Source organism: Tarenaya hassleriana, unplaced genomic scaffold (genome assembly GCF_000463585.1).
Source record: "Tarenaya hassleriana unplaced genomic scaffold, ASM46358v1 Cleome8, whole genome shotgun sequence".
Taxonomy (NCBI): Eukaryota; Viridiplantae; Streptophyta; class Magnoliopsida; order Brassicales; family Cleomaceae; genus Tarenaya; species Tarenaya hassleriana.
The window spans coordinates 138863-150265 of NW_010970490.1; the positions used below are offsets into that span (position 1 = coordinate 138863).

The following is an 11403-nucleotide window of genomic DNA, read 5'->3' on the forward strand; positions in this document are numbered from 1 at the left end:
TATTGCAGCTCCAGAGTCTCAGCATTCCTCATGGTTGATGCTTCAGTGAAAACCATATCGGCAAGGGATGACAATAGCTTTTTTTGGAGTCCATAATTGCACAAACTCCATATCTTCAGATCTAATAGCAGTGTACTATAGAGCTGCAGTTTAAGAGCATGATTGATCTCCTGGGATTGGCAGAGCGAAACAATGGCAGCAACCAGTTCCTCATCTCCTACTCCATCGTGCTTCCGATCAAGAGATGCGAGTGAATGTAGAAGATAACTCAGAACTCTGGCCAGAATCTCAGGTCCGCGGGTACGGCACAACTCTTCATTGTTTCCAGGATGTTGAATAGAGAGAGAGATAATTCGAAATACAGGTGCGGCAAGAGCAGCTGTAGCAGAAGACAATGGAAGACTTCCAGGTAATGGCTCCAGGCTATCTTTATGCACATTGCTAACAGTCAGAGGAAGCAAACACATGGGTCCTCCGTAAGCTAGGGCCCAGAAGGCCTCCATCGGCTTCATTCTCATAGCAACATGGACTTGTCCAAGAACCTCAGCGGGCCGTCTTTGTGTGCCTTAACCAAGAAATAAAAAGGGAAATTCCTAAGTAAGGGAAAAGCAAAAAACAAGACAGTTCAGACTACAGACAGAAAGGGAACTGATGATTGCTTAATTCCTGGCCAAGTATACCATCATAAGAAACAACACAAAATAAGAATAAAAATGGTACAAGATAATTTGTATATTATGCAGGAGAGAAGCTGCAAAATAAACGGAGAACATTTATGGACGGAAAATGAGGTCACTGAAAGAGAGAACAAGGAGAAAAAGCCTACAAAATGAACCAGGCAAGAATCTGAGAACATATAACAAAACAGGTTCTGAAGTCTGAACTTTGGAATTAAACCATTTATCAAAAAGTGTTTGAACTTAGAACAAGCAAACATCAAGGGAGAATATATATTAGACACCTGCAGCTCCAGAAGGTGAAGCATCTGGGCAAAACCGTCCATTAAGCAGACAGGGTTGGTAGAGAAGATGGATGTATCCTCCAATCTCCGCATCCAAAAGACTGATTTCCTTTGCTCTGCTACGAATGCGGTCATTCATAGCTAACCAAGGAAGGCCTGCCCCATTACCAAAACAAGGCAAAACATCACCACCTCTAGATGCCAAACGTGCCATGCTTTCAGGACCAATTGGTTCCTTAAATATGTAAATTGGTCCCATCTCAGCAAATAAAGAACTCTGACGATGACGACGTTGTAGGCCAGCCACTTTGGGAGAGTTAGTTCCAATGCAGCAGAATGAAAGCGGCCTGGATATACGAGGAAATTCAAAAGGATGAGTTTCACACAATGACCCATCAATATACAGTCGCAGTTCACTCTCTGCTTTCCCTAAAAGGCCCTGCTTGCAGGTATGCTCCAGGCCAATAAAATACCAACACTGAGGCTTAAATGCATGAGTAAAATGCAGAGAAGCCTTTCTTCCTTTCCCACTACCACTCTCAACCACCAAAAACTGTGCATGGAAATATGCCTCTATTCCCTGATTATCAGCAGACAACAAGCTGAATAAGCGTGGCATGTGAGCAGTACCCTCACCAGCAAGCGCACTTGCAGCCATTGCAGCTGACATTGAAGATGATTTTCCTAACTTGGCCGCTGCAGCGGCAGCAATTGCAGCTGTGGCCGTTGCTGCATTTAATGTGCCAGCAAAAGATTCAATATAGATCCATGTTGCAAATGCATAGCCATTGATAAAGGGCCAACGACTTTCACCAGGACTAAGTAAGCCAGAGCTTTCACCATTGAACTCAAATGTACATGCCGGTCCCCTTGCCTCCTTTCCACTCATTGCCTTCTCCAGAGCATGCATCAAAGGAATTGACCACACTGTTGTAAGATTTTGTTTAATAATTTGGAGCAACTTATGCAAATCATTGACACTAAGAGAGTGCCCGGCTAAATGTTGAATGCAGAGAAACAAAGGGGCTGCATTCCATTTCACATCAACATCCTTGGAAATTATATCCTCAACTGTTTGCAAAAGAACTCCCAACAACCCAGCCATCGAGCACATAGATCTGTTTCTCACGCAAGAACGTAAAATAGCAAGTAATCCTCTCACCATGCGGGTCCTAGGAGACATAAAATTGACATTGTCACCTAAACAAGGAAGACAAGGAATAAGCTCGGCAGCAACTACCGCAGCACGAGAATTTAGCATCACACTAGGAGGGTTGCTGTCTTCCTCCTCTTCAAAACTCTCAACTCCACCCATTGTTGCGAGAAGTGAATCGATAACTAGGAAAGCAATTGCCTCCGGATCCTCTCCAAAGCCAAAAATCTCAACACCGTTTACTATATTCTTCAGTTTATCTAAGCTTTCAAGCTTCCCCATGATGGCCGAATCCACTAGATGCAATAATTCTGGAGAAACATTTGGCATTGCAGCTTTTGGCCGGGGCCTCTGTGGGGAATATCCTGATTCCGGATTGTAAAAAGAATCCAGACTAGTTGCTGAGTGAGAATGCTTCATTGAATAAGCTATCTCGCTTTCTGGCCCGGTGCTTGAAAATTGATCACTGTGCACATCATCCATCGGGCCAGAATCATATTGCAGCTCCAGAGTCTCAGACAAAAGTTGTCCTTCAGTGAAACCTAATGAGGACCTCCTATGTTCAAAATCATCATCCTCGAAGACTGCATCAACCGAACTGATCCCTTGTAATGCAATGATATCCTCTCCTGTCCCAGAATCTTCATCGCAAAGAACACCAGAATTCCCTGGAGTGAGTGATTCTATCCTATCCTTTGCAGGACAAGGTAGTTCGGCCACATCAGAATGTCTATCAGAAGCTTCTGTGAGATTCTTTTCTTCATCTTCTTCCATTGTATCAAACTAAGGAGAATCTATGGAACAGTTACTCAAAGAATTCTTCACCCATGACCTGAAAAACGCGCCAGAAATTAAGTACAAGTTAGTTCATAAGATAATCTGGACCCCTTGGTAGAGAAGATAAATGCATTGACAATTAATGCAAAATTAGCACAAAAGTGAGGAACAATGAGACCACAGTTTGAGCAAGAGAAATCATATATTCACTTAGATCTACTAAGAATAAGACGTTGAACATTAAGATATTTTTTTTTCTTTGGTAAATCTAAAAATACACATGAAAAGATCATCAACGCAGAACCGACCAAGCATTGTCCCGTTAAGGATTACACCCAGACACAAGAACACTTCAGCAAAAGATTGAACACTGTCCCATTAAGGATTACGCCCAGACACAAGAACATTTCAGCAAAAGATTGAACATTGTCCCGTTAAGGATTACGCCCAGACGCGAGAACATTTCAGCAAAAGATTGAACATTGTCCCGTTAATGATTACGCCCGAACACGAGAACACTTCAGCAAAAGATTGAACATTGTCCCGTTAAGGATTACGCCCAGACACGAGAACATTTCAGCAAAAGATTGAACATTGTCCCGTTAAGGATTACGCCCAAACACAAGAACACTTCAGCAAAAGATTGAACATGAGATCTCTGTCGCATACATATGCGGATCTTAACAGAGATCGGCCAAAAAGATGTCAAGATTCCAAGAAATGCACACATTTCCGCGTATATGCTCGGAAACACGTAGAAGGCCGATATAGATATCCAAACGGGGAGAAAAACACGTTCAAAGAGCAATGCCGAGACAAGACGCATGAATCGGACCAGAAATTTCAAAAAACAGTGAATGCGAGACAACTGAGATTATCCGACTCACCAATCTGGTCGGATTACTTTTCCTCCGCCGCCGCAACGAATGTCTGGAAGAAACGGAAAAAGAGAGACGGAACGAAGGATCAGAAGGCAAAGAAGAGAGAGAGAGCAATTGGAGAAGGACCAGCGAAAGAGGCGACTTGAGCGCGCGCGAGAGGGAGAGCGTTGGTGGATTTTCTGATTTGCTATTAACGCCGGGGGAAAATTTTGTGTGTCAAAAGTAGAAGATAATATGATTTATCTCCTCTCCCGTCTCCTAAAACAATTCTTATATCTTTTTCGTTGTAAAAAGAATTATTTTTAAACAGAATATTATAAACTTTTATTATATCCAAAACCAAGAAAAATGTTATATTTTCGTCATAAAAAACTCCTTTATTCTTAAAAATATAATATTTCTGGAAAAAAATATATAATATTGTTGTTGGGCCTTTCATAATCCATATCAGAATTACATTTATTTATTTTTTGTAAGTATGTCATAAAACATTAAAAAAACTCCAGATTTTATCCGTTTTATTGTCTTACCTTTTAAGCAACGGAAGCATATATCATTATTACATTCAACAAGGAAAATCTGTTGGAACGATAAAAATCAATCATTAAAGAAACAGGCAATTTAATTATAATATATGGAGTATTTCGGTAAAAAAAATAACAATTGTTCTTCACTAGATATGGATGGTCTATAAGTATATGTATATGATTAGTCTGATATATAAATATTTTACGTCAGATTCTTAAGGCAATTTATATAAATATCTTAACTAATTATTATTATCACATACACAAAAACTCTATTTTAAATTAGAGTATCCTCAAGCACGATTTTATTGTAATTCCACCGTGTGAAAATATTATATGTGTGACGAAAGCATCGCTTAATCAAATATCCGGAGAGATGGTTGAGACGAGAGGTTTCTTGACGGGAACGGCACAGAGAGGATTGGCCTTGTGCAAGATACTGCCAAATGCCTCGTCCATGTCCAGGTCCTCCGGAACGACACCGTTTTGGAGCTTCCAGTCAAATGAATGGAGAAGAGAAGCAAGCAGCAAAGGCACTGTCTTAAGAGCCAGTGGCATTCCCGGACAAATCCTTCGTCCTGCTCCGAACGGTGTCAGCTCAAAGTCAGTGCCTTTCACGTCGATTTCTCGTCCCAAGAACCTCTCTGGCTCGAACTCCATCAGATTATCCCATACGTTCGGGTCTCGTCCTATGGCCCAAACGTTAACTAGAACCTGTTTCATTAACAAAGAAAAAGAGAGTTTTGTTTTATTATCATTTTGTGAATCCCGTTATTTTTCGCTACAATAATTGGTAATACCTGAGCATTTTTAGGCACGAAGAAATCGAAAATTTTAACATCAGACTCTGCTTTATGCGGCAAGAGAAATGGAGCCGGCGGATGCAAACGCATCGTCTCTTTAACCACTGCTTGTAAATACGGGAGGCTCGTGACATCGGATTCCTGGACTACACGATTTTCACCGATTACTTGCCTGATCTCTTCCTGAACTTTTACCATCTTCTTCGGTTTGGGGAGTAACTCAGCCATCGCCCATTCCACCGTGACAGAGTTCGTGTCCGTACCCGCCGCAAACAGATCCTGACACAAAATGATATGTACATAACCCAACTAATTCATAATTTGCACGTGTGAATACCAACATGTGCATATATAGAGTTGTAAACCCACCAGGAAGAGGTGTTTCATAACTTTCACATTGGTTCCTTGATCGAGAAGGTAATCCAAGAGGTCAATGGTCGAAACATCTTTAGGCTTCGTCTGGGATAATCTCTCCCTCGACCTATCATCAATAATCCCTTGGAAAACCCGAAACAGCCTGTCTATGACTGCTTTTATCTCTTTACGAGTACCTTGCAGATCAAGAAACCCTAGAAACGGGAAAAAGTTTGCGATATTGGGTTTCCCGGAAACTTGCGCATAACAAGTCACGATATCATGGTAGTCATGAGATTCTTTCGAGTCGTGGCTCGCAAAGTCGATGGAAAAGAGAGCATTCAAGACGATATTGAGGGATGTAACGAAGGAGGCACGAGCAATATCAACAGCTTCTCCTCTCTCGCAGCTTTCAGACACGAAGCTCATGAGCTCCTTCACCTTTTTCATCCTCAGAGACTTTGTCTCCTCAAGACGCTTTGGCAAGAAGAGTTGCGTCACCGTTATCTTCCTCAGTTGTCTGAAAAACAGTTACTAAGTAATTTTCATATGAAGATTGTTTGCATTTTCAGATTGCAGTAGAACAAGCAATTCGATTCCCTATTTCGTTGAAATAAGTAAGGGTTACAGAGGTTTAGTCTTATCTCGGACAAATATATGAGGCTATACAGGTTTATATCGAAGAAAATGATCTTGAGCGTTATATATATTTACTGAATTCTCGGACAAAGGCTCTTTAATTGACATTTCGTATTAAAAAAAGTCACTTCTTCGTCCCCATATTCTTGTTCTCTCTTCTTGAATGAAGGCCGAACTTGGAACCATGTCCATAACACAAATGCACTATGCAGCAACTGAATAAACTAAGCCACTTATTACACTGAGAAATTTACAGAAGCAAAGAAATGGATGCTACCTCCAAGAAGGCGATGGAGACATCCAGGCAAAGGAGACCTCGTGGTGACCGATGGCTCTTATCGGGTCGGTGGAGGTTCGGCCGGGCAAGGCATGGTCGTGAACTTGAAGCACCATTCTTCTCTATATTTTGATGAGAGTTTGTCTAGGTTTTATAGGATAATCACATGCATTCATAGGCATTCTAGGCGTGTTAGGATACAAAACCCGGTTGTGCTCTAGTTTTGCAGAGTTACAGGTTTCGGAGATGATTGGACTCGAAAAGGAGCTAATTAGAGCGTTAAAGGAGAAGTCCGGATGAGGTACTCATGTTGCGACAGCAATAACTTTCTCTACAGAGGTCCAAATCGTGCGAGACCTATACCATTGGAAAGAGCACTTCAAGAGCTTCGCGTAGACACCAAAATCGCGTAAATCCGACACCGGAACAGAGAGTTATGAGCGAATTCGTGAAGACCAGAGAACTGCCGGTGCAGGGCCGATTCCGGCTGGAATCGGTCCGGATCAAGGACGCAGAATTCGACCCCAGGAATCTGGATCCGGTCCGGATCCACCTGGAATCGGTCCGGATCCAACCAGAAACCCTAATTCGCGATTTTCAGCATTGGAATGGGATTAGAACTCTGGGGAGCCACCCTAGGGTTATAAAAAAGCCCTAGCCACGTCCTAGAACAAGGGAGAACCTGAGAGAACACCTAGATACAGATTTTGGAGAGCTTTTGGGGAGAGAAGAATAGAAGTTCACGGGATTTCGGGAAGAAGAAGGAGGATTCGATCGTGAAGACTAAACATCGACATGAGACTTTCTTTCCTCTCTTTTATCTCTTCTTCTCGGTTCTTTCTATTGTTTTCTATGAACCGTGAGTAGATCCACGGCTATGGGTTAGGGATTCATATGTGTTTTGGGTATGTTTGAACCCTAACTTGGATTTCGGTTTTGATTTGATTCGGTTCTATTGATTTGCACTTTTATTGGATTGATGTTTGCTAACCCCTTGATCAATTATCTTGGATTCTGAACCACATAGAGATATGGGTTTGTTTCGGATCAAAATCAATAGGATAGATCGTATTATTCACATAGAGATATGGTTTAATCGATCTAGGGTTGATGATAGCGTTCTTCATGCACCTAGGGTTAACTTGAATAGATCGAGAGATTGACGAGTTACTCTGTAGATAGTGAGTTAGTAGACCGAGAGGTGAATTCTCTATCTTTGTTGCTTGATAATCCCCGAATACAAGTCATAATCGTTATTCATGCATGCTTAGTAAATACCCATACACGCGAATACGATCCCGACACCCGTAGTCATCCTTGTTTGATAGGTCACTTGTTTTTATCTGCTTTCTTATTTTATTTTCCATAGATTCTACATATTTCCACCATCACTTGCTTGCTTGCTTTGATCTATTTTCGATCTAGATTTGGATTTAGCAACCGGTCCTTGTGTTCGACCCCGTGTTACGACGATCCGTATCCTTACGGTGAGTTGTGAATCGGGTTATAGATTTTATACTCGGTACACACGTATCAAGTTTTTGGCGCCGTTGCCGGGGACTGGTTAGCCTATTTCTAGGTCTTTATTGATTCTAGATCCTAGCTTGTCTTTCTTTTTCTTTTTCTTTTTCTTTCTTTGGTTTTTGCGGCTTCACTTGGTTTCGAGTTCTTCTTTTTCCTTGCGATTTGCAGGATTCTAGTGCATGACACGGAGCTCTACTCGGAGAGAAGACCTAGTCTACGATCCAGAGATTGAGCGTACCCTGAGAGACATTCGAAATCAGCAGAGAAGAGAAGCTATGTCGAGGTCAAATAGTTCGCACGACCATGCGGTTCATGATGAGGAGCATCAAGAGAATCAAGAGCACATGAATCCGCTCTACGATCAGCATACCGAGGGCGAAGCTACTTAATTGTACTATCTGAATCCTCTTCGTCTTTCACCGTCTTCCTGAGACTGAAACGAGTTGCCCAGAATCGCCGATTGGATATGAATCCGAAGAACTCACACTGATTTCACAAAGAATGAACGAACACACACAATACGAAAAGATCGACACACACGAATTACGAGTTCAGGTTAAACAGTGTGCTTAACCCTACGTCTCGGGGAGAGAGAGTAATCCACTATCAGATCAAGATTACAGGTACAGGAGCAAGAAAATACGAGAGCTTACAATACAGCCATTTGAAGCAACAACAGCTGAGTCTATTTAATATTGAAGATGACCAAAGCCTCTGATACGTTCGGAGACTTTTCCTTCCTCTGAACCCTCTATTTCTACCAGAGTATTTGGACGAGATTAAAAGGCATAACCTCACAAACATGGAGAAGAAACTGAAATCTCTTCATAATGTGTTCACAATAACTGAGGACCGGACAAAACCAGTTTCGGTGTTCTTTAGCTAACGAAGAAATGTCGTTATCTGTCAAAGTCCCAACGTATCGTAGGACTTAAACTTTTTTTCCACCGCATTTTTTTGGTGGGGTATGACTGAAAACACGTTTTCCACCACATGTTCACTGTCACTGGCCATATGTATAAAGAGGTCCACCATATGTATTTTTATTTTTATTTTCAATTCCGTTTCTTGTAATCATACAGAAGAATGGATAGCAGATGGAGTCTCCAGGGCATGACGGCTCTCGTGACCGGCGGAGCCAATGGGATCGGGTAATGTTTCCACTTCTTGTTATTATTTGGTACTGTCTTGCGTATGAAGAACATTTTTTTTTTCTTTTTCAGGATCTTTTTTCGGTTGGGATTGACAATTTTTCGGCGAATCTTGTAGGCACGCCGTAGTGGAGGAACTAGCGAGTTTCGGAGCGAGAATCCACACGTGCGACAAGTCAGAAGTTAGCCTTGACCGAAGTTTACGCGAGTGGAAAGAGAAGGGCCTTCGAGTCAGTGGTTCAGTCTGTGATGTATCCTCCCGTTCCGACAGGGAGAAACTGATGGAAACTGTTTCCTCTTTGTTTGGCGGCAAACTCAACATTCTCGTACGTAATAATCTGTTGTGCGGAAGCGTACCGGGTCTCAAATGTGAGACGATGGAATCGAACGAGAGAAAGTAAAAGACACCTGGATTTAACGTGGTTCGGCAGAATGCCTACGTCCACGGCGAGGAAGAACACAAACTCCACTATATCGGTGAACAAATGTGGAATACAACACACACTCAACCTCACTTCCCAATTTTCTAAGAACACCCTTTCTCTCGTAACACTCAGAAGAAGAAAATATTCAAACCGTATCCAAGAACCTCACCGAAACAAATTTCTTGGATACTAAGAAAGAAAACCCAAAACCCTCGAAAAGACCCAAATATTGGGTTTCTTGCTGAAGAAGAAAACTTCTTCTTCTACACTCCTTCTTCTCTTCTGAATGTTTTTGTTAGTGATTTGTGATACTTGAGAACATAACTTGCATGGCTATTTATAGGAGAAGTCACAGACGGATTTGTGGCGGAAGACAAAAGCCACCAAACCATTCACGTTGAATGGTGTTTGATTTTTTCAAATAAAAAATCAACCAATTGCCTTTGTCTGCCATCATCACCAATTTCCTTTGTTTGCCACCAACACCATAATTGAAGCCACCATTCACAATCTCCACCTTGGCTTCAATGACACCACTGTAACAAACGAGAAAGGATGTCTCCAACCGTGCCTCATGGCACTCAAATGCTCGAAGGCGTTCAAATGTGCATGATGTTGACCAAGTTCAAACAATGATTGAACTTGATCGCTGTAATCACCTTGGTCAGCATGTCTGCAGGATTATCAAGAGTCTTCACTTTCATGAGTCGTATGATACCTTCTTCGATAATCTCCCGCACAAAGTGAAAGCGAACATCTATGTGCTTCGTTCGTGCATGGTAGACTTGATTCTTGGCCAAATGGATAGCACTCTGACTATCGCAGTATACAGAAATGTTTTTCTGTTCAACTCCAAGCTCACCAAGTAAACCTCCCAACCAAATAGCTTCCTTTACAGCCTCTCCAACTGCCATATACTCTGCTTCTGTTGTAGACAAAGCCACCGTAGACTGTAAAGTAGACTTCCAACTCACCGGAGCTTTCGCCAGTGCAAACACATATCCAGTCGTTGACCGTCGCTTATCCAAATCACCAGCATAGTCGGAATCAACATATCCAACCACACAGTGACCAAGTGATCCATCTTGTTGAAACACCAATCCAAAGTCCAAGGTCTTCAGAATATACCTCAGAATCCATTTCACTGCCTGCCAATGTCCTCTTCCAGGATTATGCATATACCTGCTCACCACTCCAACGGCATGTGAAATGTCGGGTCTCGTACACACCATCGCATACATCAAGCTACCAACCGCATTTGCATACGGAACCTTCGCCATGTACTCATGTTCCTCATCTGTGGTAGGAGATAACGCCGAACTGAGCTTGAAATGAGGAGCAAGTGGTGTACTTACAGGTTTTGACTTTTCATCTAAGCCAAAACGTTGAAGTATTTTATTCAAATATTGTCTTTGTGACAAACAAAGCTTGCCCATCTTTCTGTCTCTGCTTATCTCCATCCCAAGAATCTTCTTCGCTTCTCCAAGATCCTTCATCTCAAACTCTTGATTCAATTGAGCCTTCAACTTTTCGATCTTCGACTGGCTCTTTGATGCGATCAACATATCATCCACATATAAGAGTAAGTAGATGAAAGATCCATCTGGTAACTTGTAGAAGTAGACACAATGATCATACTTGCTCCTTGTGTACCCTTGCCCGATCATGAACTTGTCAAATCGTTTGTACCACTGTCTGGGAGATTGCTTCAGTCCGTACAACGACTTGTTCAACTTGCAAACCCAATCTTCTTTACCAGCAACGGTAAAACCTTCTGGCTGAGTCATATAGATTTCCTCCTCCAAATCCCCATGTAAGAACGCCGTCTTCACATCGAGTTGAGCTAGCTCCAAATCAAACTGAGCTACCAAGGCCAACAAAATCCGAATGGAGGTATGTTTCACAACTGGAGAAAATACCTCATTGTAGTC

General features: G+C 42.0%; 3 protein-coding genes across 5 annotated transcripts in view; 1 reads left to right on the top strand and 2 right to left on the bottom strand.

The window, feature by feature from the left end:
* The window catches only part of LOC104801996 (BEACH domain-containing protein C2), a 17209-nt gene extending 13235 nt beyond the window's left edge, over positions 1 to 3974 (bottom strand). For all 3 annotated transcript variants that reach the window (XM_010525396.2, XM_010525397.2, XM_010525395.2), the window contains exons 1-3: positions 3779 to 3974; positions 962 to 2946; positions 25 to 565 (exon numbers count right to left, since the gene is read on the bottom strand). In XM_010525396.2, coding sequence (XP_010523698.1) covers positions 25 to 565; positions 962 to 2888 — 2468 coding nt within the window. In that variant the 5' untranslated portion in view covers positions 2889 to 2946; positions 3779 to 3974. The remainder of the gene's footprint in view (positions 1 to 24; positions 566 to 961; positions 2947 to 3778) is intronic.
* A 573-nt stretch (positions 3975 to 4547) lies between these two features.
* On the bottom strand, positions 4548 to 6480 carry LOC104803059 (cytochrome P450 76C4-like). Its single transcript, XM_010526934.2, has 4 exons — positions 6373 to 6480; positions 5472 to 5976; positions 5100 to 5381; positions 4548 to 5013 (listed from the first exon to the last, which is right to left on the bottom strand). Exons 1-4 carry the CDS (start codon positions 6393 to 6395, stop codon positions 4660 to 4662), a joined length of 1164 nt encoding a protein of 387 aa, XP_010525236.2. The 5' UTR covers positions 6396 to 6480; the 3' UTR covers positions 4548 to 4659.
* A 2502-nt stretch (positions 6481 to 8982) lies between these two features.
* On the top strand, positions 8983 to 9448 carry LOC104803060 (tropinone reductase homolog At2g29300). Its single transcript, XM_010526935.1, has 2 exons — positions 8983 to 9047; positions 9166 to 9448. Exons 1-2 carry the CDS (start codon positions 8983 to 8985, stop codon positions 9446 to 9448), a joined length of 348 nt encoding a protein of 115 aa, XP_010525237.1.
* Positions 9449 to 11403: the final 1955 nt, after the last annotated feature.

Coding starts and splice junctions, on each gene's coding strand:
- LOC104803059 (XM_010526934.2), bottom strand. CDS start 6,395: ATGTCTCCATCGCCTTCTTGGAG. Junction 5,977..6,372: donor TCTCCATCGCCTTCTTGGAG/GTAGCATCCATT, acceptor ACTGTTTTTCAG/ACAACTGAGGAAGATAACGG. Junction 5,382..5,471: donor TTATGAAACACCTCTTCCTG/GTGGGTTTACAA, acceptor ATTTTGTGTCAG/GATCTGTTTGCGGCGGGTAC.
- LOC104803060 (XM_010526935.1), top strand. CDS start 8,983: ATGGATAGCAGATGGAGTCTCCAGGGCATGACGGCTCTCGTGACCGGC. Junction 9,048..9,165: donor GGCGGAGCCAATGGGATCGG/GTAATGTTTCCA, acceptor CGAATCTTGTAG/GCACGCCGTAGTGGAGGAAC.